The 24421-nt window shown below is 40.2% G+C and overlaps 1 protein-coding gene across 3 annotated transcripts in view; it reads right to left on the minus strand.

Annotated features, from left to right (window-relative positions):
- The window catches only part of TUT4 (terminal uridylyl transferase 4), a 44980-nt gene extending 20782 nt beyond the window's left edge, over nt 1–24198 (minus strand). For 2 of the 3 annotated variants that reach the window (XM_036387557.2, XM_036387555.2), the window contains exons 1-12: nt 24111–24198; nt 15158–15831; nt 13310–13473; nt 9278–9394; nt 7082–7259; nt 4822–4910; nt 3913–3964; nt 3288–3357; nt 2229–2355; nt 1656–1775; nt 1059–1280; nt 732–906 (exon numbers count right to left, since the gene is read on the minus strand). In XM_036387557.2, the coding sequence (XP_036243450.1) occupies nt 732–906; nt 1059–1280; nt 1656–1775; nt 2229–2355; nt 3288–3357; nt 3913–3964; nt 4822–4910; nt 7082–7259; nt 9278–9394; nt 13310–13473; nt 15158–15719 (1876 nt within the window). In that variant the 5' untranslated portion in view covers nt 15720–15831; nt 24111–24198. The remainder of the gene's footprint in view (nt 1–731; nt 907–1058; nt 1281–1655; nt 1776–2228; nt 2356–3287; nt 3358–3912; nt 3965–4821; nt 4911–7081; nt 7260–9277; nt 9395–13309; nt 13474–15157; nt 15832–24110) is intronic. The other variant, XM_036387556.2, reaches the window with a different exon arrangement.
- Nucleotides 24199–24421: the final 223 nt, after the last annotated feature.

The following is a 24421-nucleotide window of genomic DNA, read 5'->3' on the forward strand; positions in this document are numbered from 1 at the left end:
AAATGAGAAGTAAAAAACCATAAAGCAAACAACACAATTAGCCCAATAACAGCAGGTGTCAGAACCAGAATACAATCTGGTTTTTGGAAATTATTTCTCATTTCTTCCTCAATGATTTGTCCTGACACCTGACATCCCACATGTTGAATAAACACTTCCTTACTTTTTCTACACTCTAGCTAAAAGCAATTGAAGAAAAGAATTGGGAGAGGAAATTAAAAGTCACAGGAGTGATCTCAACATCCACTACTCAACCTGTGCCTTGAGAATTCATTGCTTATCTGTTCTACTTTCCTTCTGACTCTTCTTGTACCTTATTGACTCATCCTTCAATGTACCTCTGTACCTCATTCTCTGTCTGTATCATTCTCTTTGTCCTCTCCATCGCCTCAAGTGTTACAGATAAGCCACTTCAGCAACATCTCTAGAAAGTGTTCAAAAGTCATTATTCATGTTTTTATAAAAATATCACCTTACACGGTTTCTTAGTCTTTCTCAAATACCCAATTTCTCTATTCTTAAGGTCAATTCAGAATGTCACACATTGCTCTGTAACTCAGTGACTTTCCCTGCTCTTTAGACAGAGAAAACTTGTGTTTAAAGAGACTAAATAGCTGACAAAATATATATTTGAAAGACTTATTGTCCAGATCCTTGTAACACATTTGCAAGTCAAGCAAATAAAGATGCTAAAGCAGGATGACTACAGAAGTGGGAAGGGATCAGCCTACCTTCAATGGCTATTCGCCTCTTGGGCCAGTTTTTATTCTCTCTGGTTAAGAGCTCTTGTACCCGTATGCTGATGACATATTCCTCCAAAGCAAACTCCAGTGTGTAAAACTTCAAAAGTTCCAACCACAGTTGCCCCAGTGAAACTTGGTGAGGGGTTTTGAACGCTAAGAGAGACTGAAAAACATGGACACAAGTATTCAACTGCAATAAGAAATTAATATTCCCTTTTTTTTTTGTCCTGATCCATCCAACATCAATGGTTAAAAATAAAAAAATAGGGATAAGAGATAGCAAATGGTTTTCAATTAAATAAAGTCAGGACTTACAATTCCATGTTTCTCTTTCGCATTGCTTTGGTTGTCCACTTCTGAGCTCGTTGTCTTCTTGCCACCACCTTTTTGTTGTTCAACTTTAGCTTTGCTTTCTGCTCCAACAGAGTTTTTTGCTGCACCATTTGTGGGTGGTTTGTACTCCCACCTTACAAATTCTTCATCTTCCACCCCTTTCAGCTGGTGGTCATCTGGCCTCTTTGAATCAAAGCCTTCAATCTAACAACAATTAAAGTGGCTCTGAAACAAGACTGTATATAATACATACAACCAACAGTTTTCAGCAAATGTAACACTGACTACTGTGGTATATTCATACCCCTCAAAATTAACAGATGTCAGAGACAGAAATTCAGAGGAATAAAGAAGAAAATAATTGCTTTCTCTCCAAAACACAGATGACACAACTATACAGCCTGCTACAAGTGCCTTTTAAAAAAGTCTTCAGAATCATCAAGCCTCATCTGCGGGAGCATGAAGTACCAATGCGTTTCATTTATCATTTTCTTTGGCAATCAAATTCTGCATTTTTATGAGGTTGCAGAACACAGAAATAATGCCAATAACTTAATAATGAAGTACCAAATCACTTACCCAATTGCCCAAATAGGACGGTAAAATACGTGGTTTTCTTTGCTGAAGAAAAAATATCACCATTAAGGCAAAGGAATATGAGGGAATTCCACCTTCAGCCTGACAGTCAATGTGACAGAGCTGTAAGAGAAGAAATAATTGCTTTTCTGATGTAACAACAGAATTTGAGTTTACAATCGATTACAAAAGGACAAATAAAGAAATGTGAGGAACATACTAGAGTGAAGTACAAAATGCTGTATGTCAGAAACTGCAGTGGTCGTGCCAGGTCACGTACAGGCAGAATACAAATTAGCAACTCATACATTAAGGAATAGCATTAAGAAATACTATCTTATCACATTTTGTTCTTTTCAGTTTCACCACACTTTGTGATTGTGGCACACATTTATGCTGCCATCCATCTAGAAATTCAGTCAGCACTGAAATGTGCTGTTGTACAGTGGCATCTCACATATGGAGGTGGGGTGAAGCAGTGGCATGAAGTCCTTTCTACAAACATTCATGGTCCATTACACAGTACAGTGTACACAGTGCTTAGAAAGAACTATTGGGGATAGTTCAATAACTTACTCTAGCCCAGTAGCGGAAAGCCAAAACCAAGGGAATCAGGACAGGCTCCAGTTTACCAAGTGCAGCCAGCAGGTCAGTTGTAAGGCAAGCCACATCATTCCTAGCACTCACTTTGCATGTCAAACCACTGCAATCACAAAGCAGAACAGATAAAGGGTTATCACTTTGTGATACAGATGGTGCTTGGGGCAGGGGGAGGTGGGGCATCACACCCCCTGAAATAAAAACATCCATCAGTGTCTCCCTATGTAAGAACCTGATTTTTTAACAAAAAGCTACAGAATATAATTGCATTTTCTCTACTATTAGTTTACTGACTGCATCTAGAACTTACAGAAGTTCACTACAGTGAAAAATACAAAACAGCATTAAGAATTTGCTCCTAAGTTCTGCCATTACTTAATTATGTTATCTTGCACAGTTCAATTACCAAATATACTGTCTACATTCCAAACACTTAAACAAACTAATAAATTAATGAATACTCCAGACCTGCTGCACATTAGGAGTTACATTATGGTAAACCCACAAAACAGCTTCTCTAAAAACTTTCCTTTAGCTTCTCAGAACAATTATTTCTATTCTGTTACAAACACCAGAAAAGACAAGCCCACTCTTGTTGCATTTACTTCCCCAGAGTTTCAGTCCATACCTCTGGCCAGTCAAGAAATCATGTTTCATTTTGGAAGTTGCTACTTCTTAGGAATTTACTGAAACTGTCAGATGATGTGTCCTTTCTGGCAACATGTATCTTATAAAATGTTTTTAAAGCCTTGGCTTAAAACTGCTGGCAAAAATTTTAAATAACTGAAAACCACTCCACTTTTCCCCCAGTTAACTAAAAGGTAATGTCAGATTCCTACACCCAGTGCGTTCTGTGCAGCACAAAACCAAAAGTAGCTAGCTTTCTTTCTAGGTTACATTTCTGTGTATGAGCAATTCCCTTTTAATACAATGTTAGCTGAATGTTACAATAATACTTCTGGTCAGGAGTGCAGGCAAGCACCTAGTATGAACAAGCACAGTAGCTCATGAAAAACTTTTTTCAGTCACAAATACCTTTTAACATCTTTGCAAAAGACAACAGGAACTTTGGCATGGAAATCCGACTCCACATCTGAGTAGACAGCTAAGCAATGAAGGAGAAAAAACACACTTTGTTTCAAAGTTTCTGACAGTTTTCCCAATTCTGTCTCCAAAATTATTATATTTATGTAACAGCTCAAATTAAGTGCTGCAGAGCTAAGCAGCACCAATATTTTCTGGTTACTTTTGAGGCTCACCACCCCTATGAGACAGCCAGGCTGTGCTCCTGACAGAACCAAGAGGCTACAAGTTTTAGAAGTCCTGAAACAGCTCTCACTCATGTACATATGCAAGTGGAAAGCAGCTTTTGAGTTTACTGCCTAGAATTCATCACACAAAAAGTTAAAGCTTTTTGCTCTGGCATCTGACACTACTGCCCCAACTTCTGACAACCTGAACTGGAGCATTCTCTTGCTGCAGCTTCTCATCTCTCATTCACACAAGCACTGGTGCTCATAAAAATCACATTCATAAAAACAGCCCAGATACTTTGGCTAAAAACCCATCAATTTTTCTAAGTTTACAGAAAATTTAAGCATAAAAAGAACTAAGCAGCAGATGGAATGTTAAATAGAAATGAGATGCAACTAAAACTCACCACTGTTCTTCAAGATCTCAAGCACCTGGATCAGAACATCTGGTTGACTCATCTACAATGACAAAATTAGAGCAGCTTGCATTATTGAGACTAATATTTCATTTTACATTTTATTTCAAACTACTTGGGTTGCACAACTCTGTGTTCCTCAAAAAAGTGAAATAATTTGTCAGTATCAATGAAAAAGTTAACTGTGCCTGTCTACACCATGAAAACAGGTGCCAGTAAACCTCCCAGCCAGCCTTCCTTTAGCCTACAGCCCTAGTGAACACTTCTGTTCTAGTTCTGCATTAACAGGATAAATAAAAGCACTTGCCATAGATTCAGCAATTTCATTATCAATGAATACTACTAGAAATGGACAGCAAGAGAATTTAATGTCAGGACTTTCCCAGGAGTTTTGAAAGGTTATCATTTTGAAACACCTTATCATTTTGAAACACAAGTGCAGCAGTTGAGTGTCTGTCAAGAATGTGCTGCTAATATCACTAAACATGAACCAACAATTTCATTACCTGAAGAATGTCACTTTTATTTCAAATTTTAAAAGTGTGGGGGGAATCAAAACCTACAAGAGTTTACAGTCTGAATGTTCAGTTCATGGAAGCACACTTAGCCAAGCCAACTATTTTCCTACTGCTTCAGTGCTTACTCAAAAAAAACAGTAGAAAAAGCTTAGCATAAGGTTGTCCAAACAAAACAAAAAAAATCACCCAAGAACTAAAGTTATCTAAAGAGCAATGAAAGCTTCCTCCACAGCACAGATGACATCAAATCAAAGATTAGATACTTTGTGCTCTTCTAACACCATGTGCCCCAAAAGAAGATGAAGGCAATGGAATAGAAATAAATGTGGATGGGCTTGATTTAAAAAGCAGTCTTAGTTAACACAAGATAATATCTACACACCTTAGGGGGGAATTTGATATCAATGTTAACATCGCTGGTCTTGAAAGCAAATCTAGTTAAGCAGGAGCCATACATCCTCAGGGAACAGTCTGGAGAGAGAGAAACAGAATTATTTAACAGCTAGCAAATAAATTTGTCTTTAGTGGATGATGCATACCTTGCTTCAGATACTGCACCTCACTGGCACTCCCAGATTAATGAACACTGTACCCCCTTCTCACTCTTGTGAAGGGCAGGCATTTCCATAACACAGCATCACAGGAAAACAAATAACTCAAGTACTGTAACCACCAAATGTCCAACATTTTCCAAGCTGTTTTAAAGATTTTTTGCAATAGTTCTGTTTGTTTTTAATATAAATTTAAATATGAAGTAACAATAACTGTCACCATCTCAGTGTAGGATTTTATATAACAGCTTTTGTTAACTACAGCTTGATTTCACTGCAGCTCTTAGCCAATTATAAAATTCTTTGATGCCTCACAGACTTCTGTATAAGGCACCAATCTGTTGATTCCATCAGCAAGTTCCAACACACAGTTCCTTAAAAAATATGTATATAAACATAATTTCAATATAATCCAAGGCACAGAGTACAGCATCCATTCACTGTTTTAATTAATGCAGTTACCTGCAAAGATGCAGAACAGATCTAAACTAACTAGGAAGAACCTACTCAGCAATAATATGAGAAATGCCATCCCATTCCATAAACAGTATCCCAATTCACAATGAAATTTTTGCAGATGAAAACTTTCCTGTAATAGAAATTAGGGTCTCCCATACTTAAATCAGCTGAAAAATGAAGAGTGCTCTCAATGCTTCCCAAATCCAACAGCCTCTCAAGCAGGGTTACCTAGAGCAGGTTGCCCAGACTGTATCCAGTTGGGTTTTGAAAATCTCCATGGATGGAGGGATCACAACCTCTCCAGGCAACCTGCGCCAGTGTCCAACCACCCTCACTGCAAAGAAGGTTCTTCTTTTATATCTTCCTTTATGTGTGTGTTCTGACCAAACTCAGTCAATCAGAAACATGAACAAAACTACTCTTAAAAGAGAAAATAGATCTTACACACACATAGCTTCAAGCCTATTTTCACTGCTTGCAGCCCTCTCAGAATGAAAGTCTGTATGGTTAATAATAATAATTTGCAATTCCTTCCAATGGCTTATCATAGTAGTAAGAATTTTTGCATAGTTCTAATGTGAGCTCAAGAGAAAATCATGCCAGAAGATCAGATGTTTTCTACACAGTGCATGAATTAAATTTTTCTGAATTTACAACTTAGGAAAACACATTCACTAGAACATAGCTGGCTTTCAAAAGGAGAATAACAAACTGTCATTTACTATTACAGACTCCCCTTCCACTACTCCTACACCTCCACAGAAGCTCATCAGTCCAAACAAGTCAGCCAAAGTAACAATAGTTTTCCTGAGCATTTATGTAAAAAATGTTATGTGAAAAAGCTTTGTCTTATGCTTCCCACTATCAGTGGAAAACTCCCTAGAGTGCCAGAGCAGAAGTTTGCACTAGGGGTCACACTAGAGAGCAAACAGATTAGCAAACCTCCACCCTACAAACCCTTCTTCTATTCAGCACCTTATGTTTAAGCAGATACTTAATCTAAAACTAAAGCTGATCATCCTGCACATACCAAAATCTTTCTTACATGTATTTTGTATGTATGTATAAAAATACTCTGTATTTTTATAGAGCAAAGGGAAAAAAGGTATTTCTAAAACAAATGGATTGTATAGAACAACACCTGACTCCAACATAGATGAAATTAAAAATTTCCAACATGTTGTTGGCAATGAGATGAATATTTTCTTCTGTTCAGATGCACTGAACACCAAACCACTGTTAGCACAAAGTCAACATCACAGCAGCTCCAAAAATCTGATTACAAACTCCCAGTGCATTAACTATAGGAGCTGATGGGAAAATCAATGCAAAGAAGCAAATATCAAATATTATTGTTCTTGTTATCTTATCCCATCACTTAAAAAGGATCAATAAACACATCTGAAAGAAGGACAAATAAACACAATCATATTTTCCTCTTTTTGTATATTTGCTAATTCTTTAAAAATCCACTGCCAGGATGTATTAAAGTCTGTATATATTAATGTTGTACACTATCAAGATAATTTAACCCCAAATGCACTCATTCACTATTAACGAAGGTATCAAAATTATATCTATAAAAATAACGCCAAGTTTTCACCTGAAGCAAATGGAGCATACTATGAATACCTGGTAAGGGCTGTTGAATAATTTTCTCCATCTCATTTACAATCTCTTGCCGAATTCTGAAGTCCTCATCCGAGATGCCTTGTTCGTTTGCTGCCTCGATGAGAGTGAAACTCAGAGCAGCCAACTGTGCAGACGAGGGCGGCGGGAGCGCCCGCAGCTCGTTCTCTTCTTGCTTTTCCTGAAGAATTGGGGGATGATGTCACTAAAAACTGGTATTTTAAGAGGAAAGGCTATCTCTTACTGTTATATTGGAACATGCTGTTTGTGTCCTGACCAACACTTCCAAAGGCAGGAACTCTGCCTGGCCTAACTGGCAAATACGATATTGTGGTCCCAGGAATGAGAGCAGATGCTCAGTGTTTAAAACAGAAAATGTCATTTCACAGCTGGCAACTGGAGAGGGAATCTTCTGTATTCCATTCCTGAACCACATTTTCTGACAGTTCTGAAGCAGAATTCAACCAAGAAAATAAAAAGCTGTAATTGTACATCATAAAAGTAACTGAGCTGGAAAAGTCACATGGATTTTTTCAGAGTGGATTGTACTTGAAGGAAAGTTATCAGAGGCAGAAAAAGTATTCCTAGCTCCAAGGAAATTTTGTAAGTTGAGTCCCATTATGCTTAAACAGCTGGTTCCAGAAAGTACTGGATTTAGTGCACCCATCCAACAGCAAGAACACGTCAGATGCATCAAATCATTTGGGACTAAGTACAACAACCTCTTGTTCCGTGAATTCACTAACTACATGAAAGACATGATTGAAATAAGTAATAACTATAAAATAAATATGGTCTAAGAAAACACAGTACAGTATGAAAATGTTTCTTTAGTTCTAGGCTGCATCTCTCAACTCTTCTGTTCTCATCTGAACGAATTAAGTGTAAGAAAGAATATAAGCATTTTTAAAGTAGTATGGGGTTTTTTTTATGTCACCACGTTAGGATTTTTCTTGAGTTGGGAAAACACAGTTGCTGCTGAGCTTATTTGATTGTCATGTATCTCACAGAGCTATGAACAGGAGCATATTATGCAGTAACATTTAAGACAGTAACATAGGTATCACCATGATGCTGCACAGAAAGCTATCTGGGGTAAGTGTTAAAAAGAGAAACTGCTCCCTGTCCTCCAGAATTCCATTCAGTGCTAAAGAAACCTCATTGCTCAATTCTCATCTTCATGCCCAGATGGAAAGCATGGTAAGGAAGCATTTATAGATCAATCATAGGACTGGCTCATTTTTTTAAGCATGATGCAATTTAGGAGACAGTGAGAGAACCTTTACAAATAATCATTGACCATAATGTAAAAATGTTACTTTCTGAGATTTAATGGATTTATGGCATTTGGAGTCTTCCAGGTGATGACTTGCACACGTTTTAGAATTAGAGCATTAATGAAAAACAGAAGTATGGCAAGAAATCCATGGAAACATGTGAAAGTAATTTGACTGAATTTTGGAGAATGGTTATAGAAAGAGTAATTTTAACCATCTAAATGACAAAATCCAGCATCCTGGGTAATCTGTAGCTCTTCATCAGCATTTACAAAAATGGGCTGGCAAGAAAATCTGTGCACCTTTTATTGGATTTCTTACATGTAACAGTTCTTCGGGGCAAACCATAGCACCATGGTATCTGACAAGGAAACTGGTTTTCTCTTTGTAAGCCTTAGAACTATTTTTCATATTAAGTACATTAATAAACCCAGTGTGATAATGAATGAACTGAATCCTTCCCTCCTGTAACTCTTCTAAACTTCACAAGTCAGCCAAAGTAAAAAGAAAAAAAATCAACATCCCCAGCCCCACCTCCCGTCCCTGGACATCTTGCTACCAATGGCATTATTTTCAGAGAATAGAAAAACTGAATATATTTTTGTGTAATATTTATTTCTCAACTAAGTTACCGCGCATTCTCTTACTAAAAGCATGACGAACTGCTCACTGCTCAGAGCCACTAATTCAGAAGCAATGACCAAATCTGTCCTTTCCTCTCTGCCTGGACAAATCATCAAGCCCTTCCTCTTAAACAGAAAACAGAAATTTGTGGATCTCTGCTCAGCATACAAACTTTCACCTAAATGAACATGATCAAAGAAAACAAACCACACAACAAAAAATTTTGATTTCAAAAAGAAAATAAAAAAAACAGAAGAGTATAAGAAAGAAAAAGGTAGCCATAATTTTGTTAACTTACCATTATATTTTTCTTATGACGTTTTTCCTTAATATGCTTGTGGGCTCCCTGGATATTTTCAATGTGGACTAAGCAGAGCTTGCATAGATACTGACAGTTGGTGTATTCTGGGGAGCGCTGAGAAAAAATTGCCATAGATTAAAACAAATATTTCTACTAGTAGTGCCTGAAAAACTCAATTCTTTGAATAATAATAAACTGTATTTAACTATTATGTAACACTTTTAATGTAAAGGTGCTTTGCAAACATTAAGCAATCTTCAAAAAACAAACAGAAATGGATTTTTACCTGTATGACAAGAGGGGAGAGTGAGGGAAGGAAGTGAGATGACTTGAGAATTACATTCCTCAGTAAGTTTAGTGAGGTAAGATTAAGACTGAGGAGTTCATGCTTCTTAAGGCTGACCTAAAGACCAGTAAGCCATTCCCTTGTCAGGTGAAGCTTTTAATTACTGGCTAAACCTCAGCATCTCCCTGCCTATCCCTGATGAGGAAATGGCAGCAGCTCAGCTGTGTCCTGCTGTGCTGTTGTGTCACACGGTGCTGGCTCTGCCCTGCTAGAAAGGGTGTGGCCAGGCAGCCTGGGGGAACACAGCCACTTCCCAATCACTGTGCTCAGCCAAGGTGGGATCCTCCAGCAAGGCCTGATGCTATTCCAACTCTGATGGATGCTCTGCAGTGCTCAGAGCTGGGATGGATGCTCCGCAGTGCTCAGAGCTGGGATGGGTGCTCTGCAGTGCTCAGAGCGGGGATGGATGCTCTGCAATGCTCAGAGCTGGGATGGATGCTCTGCAGTGCTCAGAGCTGGGATGGGTGCTCTGCAGTGCTCAGAGCGGGGATGGATGCTCTGCAATGCTCAGAGCTGGGATGGATGCTCTGCAGTGCTCAGAGCTGGGATGGATGCTCTGCAGTGCTCAGAGCTGGGATGGATGCTCTGCAGTGCTCAGAGCTGGGATGGATGCTCTGCAGTGCTCAGAGCTGGGATGGATGCTCTGCAGTGCTCAGAGCTGGGATGGATGCTCTGCAGTGCTCAGAGCTGGGATGGATGCTCCACAATGCTCAGAGCTGGGATGGATGCTCCACAATGCTCAGAGCTGGGATGGATGCTCTGCAGTGCTCAGAGTGGGGATGGATGCTCTGCAGTGCTCAGAGTGGGGATGGATGCTCTGCAATGCTCAGAGCAGGGATGGATGCTCTGCAGTGCTCAGAGCTGGGATGGATGCTCTGCAATGCTCAGAGTTGGAGACACTTGCAGAAGAAGCACCTTTTTGTACACAGAGCCTGGCAGAGATGGAGTACACAACCAGAGAGTGGCCCCCTGGGATATCCCCAAGTGTGCAAGAAGCAGCCAAACATCCAGAGATGATGGGGAAGAAGGGAACCTGTTTTCCCAGGGTCCATGAGGGGTACCATGGAGTTTATTCAGCCAGGAAACCATTAAGACCTGCTGGACTCAAAGGCAGAAAGGACTCTGCAAGAGAAGTGGGTGTTCCCAAATACTCCACTTTATCCTTCTCATCCTGCAATTTTACCTTCTTGCTCTAACAGATCACAGCTACAGAGATGGGAAACCTTTTGAAAAGCTCACTGCAGAGACAAAAAAAAACAAACAATTTAGATTTTCTCCAGATCTGTTAGACTTTTCCAATAGCTGGGTGAGAAAAAAAACTACTTTCACGTTTTCGTCCTAATTCTAATACATCTATATTTACTAAACCCAAAAAGTCTACTGAAAACACCAGATGTTTAACCAGTGACACAACAATGAATGAACACCATTTTAAGACACTGAGGTGGATCACAGATCAGTTAAACAAATTTGACTTACCATATGGAGACCTAAACCACTGTTAAATTTGGGCAAGTTTTTCCACTTACCGAGCTTGACCTTTTGCTTTTGGGAAAAAAAACAGTCTGATACTGTCCAACTACAGAGTAAATTGAAATTTAAAATATTGCTTTAATTACCAATTTTTTAACGCTATTTTCTCTAAGACAGGTACCTAGTAAGATGAAATTAAACATCCATTTGGAAAACAACCTACAGACAGTTACACCTGGCGACATGGGAAGATTCAAGTATTTGATGCCTGATGACTGAAGTAGATAAAATATTTTACCATTCTTTTATAATAAAATGAGTATCAGCAGTAAAAGTATTTCTGAAAAATTTTGTGTTTCTTTACAATATTGGTCTGCAGTATTATGCTAATGGATGTTGCCAGGAAGGCTGAATCATGTAATAACTTCTATTTTGCCTTTAGTGAAGACTTTTCAAATCATCTAATTATGCTTAACTCCAATGAAAAGGGCAAAAACTCAAAATAACAAGACAGAAAAGTTACAGACCATTACTTGTGTAAGATAGATGCACCCTTATAAGCCAGGCCTCATGAAATTTGTCCTTGGATACTCAAGGAGCTAATCTATAAAAAAGCCAGCTGTATTTTAAAGAACTCACAGAGAATGGGAAGGTTCCAGATCATCAGGAAAGAGAAACTTAAGAATATCTTAAAAGGGCTAAATAAGATGAACCAAGGAATTAGACACCAGTTAGAATTAGTGTTCAGAAAAATACTGTAATCAATTTTTAATAAGCACATAGGGAAAAAACAGGTCAGAGGTGACAACCTGATCTGCTGCAAACAATTGCACTAACCCAATCTTAGGGTTGCTTTTTTAAAGATCAGTCATAGCTCTTGAAGAAGCAGCAGCAGACGTTGTATTTGAATTTTACAGTCTTTGTCACTTGTCATAGTATCAGTCTCAAAAGGAGACCATAAACACTACCTAAATAAAGAACAGTAAGGTGGGAGCAAAACTGCTGAGAGAACTGTCCTCAGAGCACTCCTACCTAGAAGCATGTGCCAAGTATTCTTCAGCAGGGGTCCCTGTGGGGGCAGAAATATCCACAGTTTTGTTGAAGAGGTAGGAAATGCAACAGAAAGTGTGCTGACTATAAATGTAAAAGATATTGACTTGGAAGAGGATACAGAAAATGTAACATGACAAAAATTCAGATATCAAAAAAGTTAAAGACATTTAATGAATAACCTCCAACTAAATAATATCACAGCAAAGTATCATTCCTTAGGTATTATCAACTGCAAACATACAGGGCTGGGAACACCTGATGGACCAATTCTTAAGGAAAGGCCATGGGAATCATTGCTGGTCCAACTTTAAGCCAATGTCCTACTGCTGCTGAAAAAGCAGAGATCCTAAACAAAAATGCCATTATTTCAGAGAGATGAAGTCAGCCTTCCTCTTTATATGTAAGACTTCAGCTGAAATTGCATGTCCAATTTTGAACACCACTTACACAATGGGTGTTGAGAGAAAAGCAAGAAGAATGAACCAGGAACTAAAAACCCTCAAGAACAATGAACAAAGAGAGCCTAAAGAAGGTTTGACTGCAGGAATGGGAATGATTTTCCTATGTGCAGAATGTTATGAAAAAGAAGTAATAAACTTTTAGCTAATTTTCCTAGGACAACATATGAGAGATTAAAATGCTTCCATAAGATTAACAAAATCTTCTGGGTTACCTACACTGACTTCAACATTTGTGTCACTAGAGATAATATTAAGAACAATTTAGGTGAACATTTTTAAGCAGTCATCTCCAATATAGCAACTGAGACTGGTGAGAGACACTAAAGGAAGCTCAAGGTTCTTTTTAGTCCTGCATTCTCAGTTTCCAGAGAACCAGACTTAAATCTTATAAGATAAAATCTTATTTAAATACTGGAATTGTAAACCTTCAGATCTAGAAAATTAAAAAAATACTTTTCTGCAAAGGCTACATGTGCCACAAAAGGAACACAAAGTTTCTAATCCATATAATCTGCCAGGATGAACAACTAGTCAACTACTGGAGACAGTAGCTTAGATCAGAAAGTGACTCATTACTAAGAAGAAAGAAACATTGGCAGCAGGCTGTAGTAGAAACACCACCCAACCAGAAATATGGTGATGATAATGAAAGAGGACACACATTTTCTTTTTTATCTGATAAATAACCCAACCTACTTTTTCAAGTCGGGAGATATAATCTCTTTCCAGACGTTCTTCAGCTTGTTTCAATCCTAGTTGCTGTTCAACTGTCAGATTAGATTCATCAATAACACCAGTGTTTTCTAAATAATCCGCTTCCAATGCATGTTCTTTTGTTGATTCAGAATTCTTTATTTTACCTAAAGCAAGAAACAGTTACTTTCTTAAGAGTCATTCAAGGAGAGAAAAAGTGAAAATTAGAGTACAGAGCAGCTAAGAACAAACACAAATTAGAGCTACATTCCAGTTTTTTATCCAAACACTGCCCAAGATCACCTTAAACATTAAAACTGTTCCAGTAAGTTAACCAGTATTTTAAAAGGACTTTAGAGACTAATCTGCTACTAAGAGTGCTGTCAAAACCACAAAATAAAAAGGTAGATTAATTCTGTGTTTCAGTCAAATTCACAGTCTCCTCAATGGTTCACAGCAAGAAAGGGTTTTGCTGTCCGGAACAGAGTAAACAAGATCCCCATGCCCTACTGTAAAAGAAACAATAAATATTAGGCATAAAATTCTTGTACACAACACATTTTGTAAGGAGGTAAGTCAGAGAACCGCCTCAAAGACGTTCACCCAAATGACCCTACAGAGGCAGGCAGCAGGCAATGCCAGCCCTGAGCCTGGAAGCTGCTGGAGTCACCCCTGAACGCTCCGTGACACCTCTCGCCCACAGGCAGCAGCCACTGAGCTCTGCAACGCTGCTGCTCCCAAAAACTCGGCCCAGTGCCACGGGGCCAGTTCCTCCACATGCCTATGCATTGGTCACAGGCCACTCATCTCTGCAAACATCCACAGCAAATGATTCCAGTCGCTTTTACATAAGCAAGAGTGAGGGTTATTTGTGCTTTGTCTTTTCTTCTCCTTTTCCTTTCCTTTCAAATGAGATCAGTGCCCCCAGACTAGCAAGGAATCAAAGCTGAGTAAGTTTTCAAGTCCTGGTTTCTCAGTGACAGATGGTCCCCACAGTACATAATGGGGGTCTACAAAGAGCTGACTGATCACAGGATGCTGCCACTTGAACTTGTTTTTCCTGTTAAACACTATTAAGACAGCTAAAAAACCACACACTTTGTTATTTTCCTTGTATTTCCATACAAGCAACTGCTGTAGCTGTGGGAAATACTTCAAACAGAAGGTCTACACTGGCTGGCATCTTGAAACAGCATTTTCATTAAAGAAAAAAAGTATTCTAAAGAAGTGTGACAAAGTCTGAGCTATGGAATTAGCCTGGTGAGACAAAGCTTGATCAATATATTTAATTTTGACATTGAAAACCATGTGTAAGAAATGTACACTCACAAGGGTAACCACTGATGGATGATAGGTATTCCAGAGCTCCCTAATTCAAAAAGCCACCTGCCAAAGCCTACTCAAAACATTTTTAGTAACAAAAAGAGCACAACAGTCACAGAAAAGAAGTAAATATTTCCCCTCTATAAATAATAGGAACTTTCCTTGCCCATTTTCCCCCTGATCTTTCTGAAAAGAAGTAATAACTGGCATTTCCCTGAGTGGCAATGATATTACAAAGGGTTCCCCCTTCCTAAGACACTATATTCACAAAATTGCCTAAAACCCACGCACAATAAGTAGCTTACAAAGATGTTTAGGTCTTAGGCATAAGAAAAAAGGACAGCTATTATCATAATCTCTTGCTCTCTAAGCAATATGCTCGTATGAACATCATGTTCCTTCTAAATGCAACCAGCAGCTTCGTACATGTGAAAAAATAACACCAACAGAAACATTTCAAAGCCCATTTCAGACTGTCAGCATTACACCAGAAGAAAATGGAATAAGGCACTGTTAACTAATACTCACTGAAGTCATCAGACTTATGCTCCATTTTTCTTTGATCTGCAGCAGTCTTACCAGGATCACCAGCCTGATCAACACTAGTCTTCAAAGTATGAACTCCCACTGGATTTTCCAGCACCAGTTTCCCTTTCTGAGTAGCTGTTAAGCTTTCCATACTGACCCCATTCCCTGAAACATGGGAGCCTGGAGCGTTTTCTCCCACTGGTTGGGATTTTGTCTGTTTCAGGTTTTCCATTGCTGATGATAAATTAGAAAATTTTTTTGCTTTTCCGTGACTTCGATCCTGAACACTTGATCCCAAATCTTTAGTTCCAGGAATACAACTATTTACTTTGCATGATTTATTTTCTCCTTGTTTTTCAGAACAAACATCATTTTGTTTACTTTTTCTGCTGCTATTCCCACTTGGAGAACTTCTCCCGACATCCTTCGCAGATTTGTCATTTCTATTGTATTTATAATTTTGATTAATTGTAACTTTGACTGTTTTGCCTTCCTCACAGACAAGACGGACAGACTTCCTTGGGTCATGATTTCCATTCTTTGAGCTCTTGGCCTCTTCCATTATAGTGAAGACCTGCTTCTCCTGTCTCGAGACCACTTGAAGTGCAATTCTTCAGCAATTTGCCGTTGATTTTAAATCCTCTGTGCAGGCAAGGATCGTAGCTGATTGTCTACTGAAGAAATAATGATAAGACATTTTTAAAAACTAAGGAAAAAAACTAAATCTCTATGCACACAGCACATTAAATAAACTTCTCTAAAGGAAGGTGTTAATATAAATTATTATAGGAAGCATATTCCTCCCACAGGCATAAGTACATTTTCACAATACATTCCAGTATTAAAGTAAAACTCATGAAAATTTTGATTATTTTGATTTGTATTTAAAAGACGAGGGCTACAAAGAGACAAAAAAAATGGCAGAACATGCTAAAAAACACTCAATGATAAACCTGCCAACAGCTTGCTTTTTTCTTTCCTTCCTATTTCTGGCTTTCTGAACAAAAACAAGAACCAAGACGTCTGCAACTACACTGGGAAAAAAAAGAAAAAAAAAGTAACAGATCTAAAAAGTACCACTCAATAAACGCACAGCTCAAATTAGCCACTAGAGGAAAGTAATTCAGTTTCCAGCAAGCAAGCTCCATTTTATTAACTGATTTAAAAAAGCATTTAGAGATATAGCTCAAAGTATTAATAATAAACCTGACCGATCACCTGCACCTCCTATCTCATATAAATTAACTGCCAGCAATTAAGTAAGATTTTAAAAAAAATCACAAATAGTAAATATTTTGTTTAGCTACAGATTAACTTTCCTCATCTAAACCTCAGGCCTTTAGGTGGTATATGACCATCTGAGATTTATGCCGGAGACAACTCAAGGTTGTGCTTCCAGTGGGAGGAGGTTCAGCACAAGTGGGTCTGTTTGTAAGGAATCAGTCTTACTAATATAGAAAATGAACACAAGAATCTGCAACAAGAACTTGGATTTTTTTCTTCTTGTAATAACATTTAGACAGCAATTGAAAACTCCAAGAATGAAGCATCAGACAAAGAAGAAAACTATTTTTGTAAAACTATAACAAAATATAGAGTGCAGAAATTCTCTCTTTCCTGTCCAGCTGCATATTTGCTAGGTAAATGCATGACCCATGGAAATTTCTGGTTTTTAAAGAACCCATCCCTTACCATTTAGGGAAGAAAAAAATAATAGAAAAGTCTATGAATTACAGCTCTTAAAAGTAGCACAGCATACTTTTGTACTTTAAAAACAAGAACCAGAATAAAGGATCAGATTAAAATGTCGGCTTAAGAAAAAAAAACATAACCAAAAAAACCTTTCTGAATATTAGCAGTATGAAGTACAGTAATTTTTTTTTTCAGTTTATATAATACAGTTACTATCTCATTTTAATGAGACACAAATCAGAAAATACTTCAGGACACAAAGCATGTACTAAAAAGGGTTATCTTAAGTCTCTATTGATATAATTACAAATATGTATCTCTCAAAGGTGAAAAATCAAAGAAACAAACAAAGCCCACACGAATTTTCCTGAAGATGCTGTTAGCATCACATTCTTTAGTAAAATATAAAAACTGAAGAAGAAAAAAAATCTCCATTTCTAAATTCTTTCAAATGGCTAAGTATCTTATCTCACATTCAGTTAATATTGCAACTATTTTCTCTTAAATACTGATTGCACCTGGTTCTTACTTCTAGATCAAAAGTCACAAAGATTAAATAATATTTGCCTTTGGATTGTAGCCAGTCTTTCCCACAGCAGTTCTAACCAAAAGCAGCAGGAACTCCTGCCCAGCTGTACCAGCACTGCTGAAGCCTCAGGGTGGTGAGGAGAGCCCAGGGTCCTCCCAGGTCAGCTAAATTCAAGTTACTCCAGTCCCTGACACCAGTACAAAGCTCTGCTCTAGAGACTGGGGAGCTGTTACAGCTCTGTACACGTCACTGTCTTTAACCTCTACGGTGGGTTTGTTTTTTAACTTCATGTAACCAGAAGAGAAATGGGAACATGATTTTTCAAATTCTAAACTAATCATGCTTTACTTGTACAACCTGAAGAGGGGAAGAAAATTCCCCAAAGCACAAACAAACCCGAACCACAAAGACACAGCAACTCCCTGTTGAGCCCCGGCCGGGGGCACGGCGAGGCCAGCTCCAGGCTGGGGGGAAGCAGCGCGGGGCAGCCGGAGCCGCAGCGCCCTTCGCTCACTGCCCCCGCCGGGCTGCTCCCATCATCCCGGGGCTGCTCCTTCCCTCCCCGGGGCTGCTCCCATCATCCCGGGGCTGCTCCCATCATCCCGGGGCTGCTCCCATCATCCCGGGGCTGCTCCTTCCCTCCCCGGGGCTGCTCCCATCATCCCGGGGCTGCTCCGCCAGCCACCAAACCGGAAAACCACTCCAGCCGAACATAAAGCTGGCACCAGGCAGGAGGAGGAGGAGCACGCCTGGCAATAACAAACAACTCGTAGGGTGGGGACAACTCCTGTTGGCACCACTTCCACATTAAAGCTACCGTGAAACTCCGGCATTGGAGGAAAAGTGGGGCTGCATTTTGGGGTTTTTATGTGTGACTTTGTTGGAGTCGAATTTTGAAAGTAGGTTTTAAAAAATCTGCAAAAATTATTCAAATTATTTTATCTCATCCATTCAATTAAATACACAATTACATATTCAAAGAGAATATATAATCTTTAATCAAATGGGGAAAAGTAACTAAAGAAACTGCTAGTAAAAACTAGAACCCAGCTAATGATTTGAGTACTGTGATAGTGTTGCATATCAAGAATGTAATCAAATGTAAGTAGATAATGTTAAAAAGCATATACAGTCTTAATTTCTAAGAAATATGAATAAAGAGAGGTCATGACATTTCATAAGAAAAGAATATTCTATATGAAATAAAAGTCAGGAGTTCCACAATGAATGCAGAATCTGAAATCCAAGTGCAATAATACTGTTGCTGAACTTTGGGATTTCTTTTTCTTTCTTTTTGCTCTTTAATATGGAAATGATTTAGCAAACAAAAAATCATTTTAACTCCTGCAACACATTCAATAGTAACCAAATTACCATCTCACAACAAACTGCAAAATTAACCAACTAATAAAACTCAGTATGAGAAACAAAAAGAGACCTCTCCCGAACCCAGGACAGAACACAGAAAGATCATCCTCTGTCAGATATTGGCCATCTACATGACAGAGGGAGAGAGGGAAATGGGGAAAGGAGTGCCTCTAAAAAAAGTAAGTTGGTTGGAAACAAAGCACTGGAGTGAAGTGAATCAGTGCTGAGGTGGCATCTTTGTAGAAACCTGGATGGCACCTCTTAATCACAAGCTCAGGCTCATACCGAAATTGCAAGACCTGGAATCAAAGCAGAATTTTCTCCGAGCCAGGCTGGCAACAAAACCAGAGCATTTCTCCTGTGTCTGCAAAATGGGGTATGATTAACCTGTTGAAACCAGTTCAGCATATTTCAATAATTCAATATCCCAGTGTTACATGGGCCTCAGTTTCCCCTGCTTTCTGAGCGTACAGTGCCAATTACTCCTCCGAAATCTAGCTCTTGGCTCTTTTTAGGAAAATAATCTGGCTGAAATACAACAGCTTCAGGTCAGACAAGATACCATCTGACCTTAAACTCCAGAAAAGTATAAAAATCTATACATACCAACAGCAACAAAATGAAAAATGTTTAAAATCAGCTTTGGTTAGAATTCATTTTAGGCTCACAAAATGAAGAAATTAGAATGTTTCACTTTCGTTTTTGCCAGTTTCTTTTGTTTCCTCCACTTTGCAGACTAGCATTAGAAAACTCTGCATTTGAATTGCAAAGAATCAGACTAAGGCTTACTTCCAAACAGGGGGGAAAAGAAAACCACCAAAAAACTTTCAAGAAGATATTTCTACCTCTTCTACCACTTCTTCCTCTCAAGTTGTTCCACTATATTCAACTCCCTCAAACACACAGACTTGGAGTCAGAATTTGACATAACAGGGCCTCTTCAAAGATGAAGGCCAAGTTAAACTGTGAGCTCTTGCCTTCTGAGTTGTTCTTTTGCAAAGCTTTTTTTAATAATTTCATTAACAGCAGAACTGACTCCACCTGGTTTCCTAGACGTTCATTTTGTGCTCCTCTGTCACACTCTATCACAGCCCCTTGGGCAAGCAGAGCAGACGTGCTGGAGCCCTGTCTGATTTGTAGCTACTCCCTACAAGGAAATGGAACTTCCTCCTGCTTTCCCCTCAGCAGAGACCTCTCCTCTCTTGAGGCATAATTGTTCCAGAAAATAGACAGAAACTCAATGACCCTTTGCCATTACTTCAAATATGTTCTAAAATGTGGTCCCAACTGGCTGAAATGCCCAAAAGTAGGGACTACAGTGTAGAATGGCAACTAAAGGGAAAGAGAACAGGCTTTTAAGTTTTGTTTCCCTGGGGAGTACTAGATAAAATATAAACACAGAAAGTACTACAAACATAAGTGTTATCACCCTGTTTCTATAAAGCATTCCCTCCTTTGAGATAGGGAGACTTGTATTTTATCCAAGACCTGCTTTTATCTCTCCCATTATGATTGTCCTTAAGCTCCAATCTCCCAGCCAGCCTTCCAACACTAAGTGGGGTGATTAACCTCAGTGCCCCCCTCGCCTCACTACCAATATAGCCCAGCTGAACTTCCTCAACAGAAAAATAAAAGGAAATTCTGCAAACAAAGGTTACAGCCACAGTCAGGAACAATAGGAAAGGTTGTCTTCTGCACTCTGCTCAGAGTGCAGCACAGGTGATGTCTGTGGACAGCCCTAATGTGCTGGGGTGGGGGGATCTTTTCTCACTGTTTACAGGCCTTAGGCCCATTTTTCTGTCTGAGAACTCCTACAAATCATTCAAACCTCTCCCATGTTCTTTGTCAATAGTTTTTAAAAAATTATCACACATTTATATTTGATTTATGATGAAATAGACATAACTCAGTACAACCTACTACTCATGCTTGATGTTTTTCCAAAGTACTTAAAACTAAAACTATCAGAGATTACTGGCCACTAAAGCGCTTCAGACTCCACCAGCACTAAACCCATCGATATTCTTAGTAACAAACATAAGTGCTACATAGTGTTCCAGAACTCCCTCTTACTACAGGTTACAAAATTTATCCTGGTAAGGATAATACTGCCAAAATCTACCCAGAAGGAAGTCAGCACAGTGTGCATAAACTTTAACACACAAATCAAGGATGCAACAAAACTGGCACTCTAGGCTCAGTGAAGATAGGCAGTTCTGATGCTGTATTTATTATGTGGAAGATTGAAAACGTCTAAGGAGTCATCATTAGATATATAACTATGTACATATACATATGTAGAAAATATATAACACTGTAACAAGATGATATCTGATTTACAGAAGCACTGCCGAATAAATGAAGTAACAAGAAAGGCTTTGGCTGATACAAAACTTAGTAACACATGTAGGTGCAAATATCTTACAATTAAAATTTTCAAGTGAGCAAAATATGCTGGATGGGAGATCCATAAGGGATATGCTTGTTACAGATTACTCTGCATTGACTCACTGTTTTTTCTACAGCACTGTATGACTCACCGGGAAGGTGAGAAAAACTAACGTCACCCAACGCCAAGAACTACCTCCCTCTGACCCTACTACTGCTGCTGCCTCCCGTGCCAAGCTCGGCAAAGCTGTCCTCTCCCAGCCACACCAACAGTCTCCCCCACCTCTACTCCATATAGGCTCCTCATGCTTCTGCACATTTTGGTTCTGATGCTACGTTTTACTGCAGCAGTCCCTTACACCTCAGACCCAACTGCAGCAAACCCTGAAGACAGAAGAGGGGCAGCACCTGCCCCAAATCTCCCCGAATGCTGCACGGTTCATGTGAGAGCAGAGCAGGAACTGATACAAGGGAGCTCTAACTTCAAAATCAAACACACACATCAGCCCAAGGACCCATGAGGAGGCTGGGGAAGCACAACACAGCACTGCACTGGTTTAGAGCCTTTCAGAGACTTCCAGAGGCCTCAGATGATCACAAAACTGGTTTAAATGGCAGCCACACACTGAAACTAATTTTTTCACCTTGATCTTAACCTCCACTTATGCTCAGCGCTATGCTAAATGACAAAACAGCAATATGTATTGTGGCATAGAAGCTTATCTGCATCTTGTATTTAAACAACAGTGAGCCAGCCATTCGCTCAAACTGGAATCCTTGAGGAAGGGATGGTCTTTGAACTGCTCCATACCAGCTGCAAACCAGCTCACAAACCACACTGAAAGCAAACAGATCTTCTACCAGTACCCTTGTGCCTCTTCACCAGCATCCAGCACTTTCCCTACGGGAAGAAACATGCTGAAAATCACAACTCCAGGAAAGCTGTCAAGAACACAGCCACGCTCAGCGGACTGAGTCACAATCGTTTGTAACACAAAACTGATTCCAGACTCCTGTGTCAAGCTTTGCTGACACTGAAAACTAAAATCTGAAAGTTACTTCTTGCTGGCAGGAGTATTTCATGCATCAACAGAAATGAAAATAAAATCTAAGAACATCTGATAAATTGGGTTTTTTCCAAAGACTTGCTGAAACCTTAGAACCAAAATTACAAACCAAGGATACAGTATGAGTATACATGCATGCATGCATGCATTTCTGTGAAAACAAAAAAAAAAAGGAGTAAAAATTAAATTCATGTGCACTGTTACAAATTTTAGGTCTTTTGTATTTCTAAGTTAAACGATTTATCAAGCAATATCAAAATAGTGTTAATGTGCCAAAAGCACGAGAAATGTTGACTTTCACTGGATTGCTTCCATTGTGCTAATTAATCCACTAAGCAAATTGCAGGATCCTTCTTTCTATGGGTTCTCAATACAAGTCAGTACCAGTATTGCATTATTTCACTAAGATAGTGACAAAAATAAACTTAATGTAGTAGAAATGCTTTGTAAAGTTTAAAAAGCCAGGATTGCAAATTGAACACAGAATATACTCTCAGACAGTCAGACTGCCTTATGGTATCAACACGAATACAACAATCCTGAAGCATGACTGACAAGCAGAGCCACAAGACAGTTAAGAGGAGCTCCTCAGGAATATCTTGCTTTCAAGTACAACACAGGGAAATCCTGTCCCCCTTTCTTTCTCCCCACTGCAGCAGTTCCCTTCAGAGGAAGAACCGGATAAATGCCCTGCACAGTGCAGGTGTCCTGGGGCACTCAGCACGGCAAGCTGAGGTATGAAAAGGAAGTCCCAGCTGTCCTCTGTGCAAGAACAGAACACAGGAGGAACTTTCTGATCCCTCTGTGTCTATCTTCTGGGAACATATCCCAATATATCTTCTGGGAAAAGGTAATTTTTTCACAAAATTAATTTTATGAAGGTTTACACTACAGTTAAGTAGAAAAATGATTAAAAAAAGGTCATTGCAAAATTGGTATTTGTAATAGAGACCTCTTACTCCTAATATAGCATCTTCTGCCAGGTACTGTAATTAAGTCATAGTTCCATGGCTGGCTTACTTTTCTTGTCACGGAAATAATTATGTCATAACTATCTGGGGTCAAAGTATCCAAAAAGCAACCACTGAAACCGGGAGCATAAGTCAAAACCATAAACAACATGTAGCCTCTATTTTCAAGCAAATGCAACGACCCCTAACACCAGGGCACAGTGCTCAGGAAGCCAAGTGACGTGGAGGTGGCATGGATATAAAAAAAATTATTAGATCCATACTTAGATGCAACTATCTTTTTAATGTACTAATCTCTACCTTAGCTTAAATGCGATTGTATTGTTTCTCTGTGTATTATGAGCTCATCTTCCTTTGATATACCCAGAAACAACCTTAAAAGCCAGGAGGCCTCAGGTAATATGACACATTCAGCCAACTGGCAAATTGCAACATATTGCAAAAGCAGCAAAGTCGTTCAGCTGTATTTGTATACAAAATAAGCCAACAAAAGAGCACAACCACGTAGGCGAAGGGATGCCTGGGTGTCACTCCAGGCAGACCGTAATCCACGGAAAGGAGAACCTCTTGCGGCGGAGCGGGCACGGCTCTCGAGGGTAGCCCCGCACACGGGACATTCCCCGCGGGCCTCGCCGGCTGCGGTGCTCTCTCCCCCCCGCATTATTTAATTCCACGGGGCGTACGAACAACAAACCGCACGCACCGGCTCCGGCCCGGATGCGCCTCCGGGGGCGGCCCCGGTCCCCCGCTGACCTTGCGGCGGCCCCCGCGCCGCGGACCCAGCGCTTCCCCCGCCCGGGCGCGGGGCCCGAGGCCGCGGCGGGCCGTCGAGGCGGGGCAGGGCTGGGGCGGGGGGCGCCGGCGCGGACAGCACCCCCTGAGCCCGCCTCCCCCCACGCCGCCGCCCCCGGCCGCGGGGAGCCCCCGGGCCCCGGTACCTGTGTGCGGCGCTAGCGGAGCCGGCGCGGCGCCCCCGCCATGCCCGGCTGCGGCTACTGCAGGCCCCGACGGCAGCGGCTCAGTCCGGCCCGGCCGCCATGTCAGCGGCGCGGTGCATTGTGGGGCGAAGGCGGGCGGGAGCGCCCCGAGGGCGGCGGCGCTGCGGGGCGGCGGCGGCGGCGGCGGCGGGGACCGAGCCGGGCACGGTGCCCGCACTGCCCCGGCCCAGCCGGGGAGCCCCCCTTGCCTCAGAGCCTCCCCCTTGCTGAGGGGGCGACGCGCCCCCCCTTCCCGTCTCCCCGGCGTTCAG

This window comes from Molothrus ater, chromosome 9, assembly GCF_012460135.2.
Source record: "Molothrus ater isolate BHLD 08-10-18 breed brown headed cowbird chromosome 9, BPBGC_Mater_1.1, whole genome shotgun sequence".
NCBI classification, from domain to species: Eukaryota; Metazoa; Chordata; class Aves; order Passeriformes; family Icteridae; genus Molothrus; species Molothrus ater.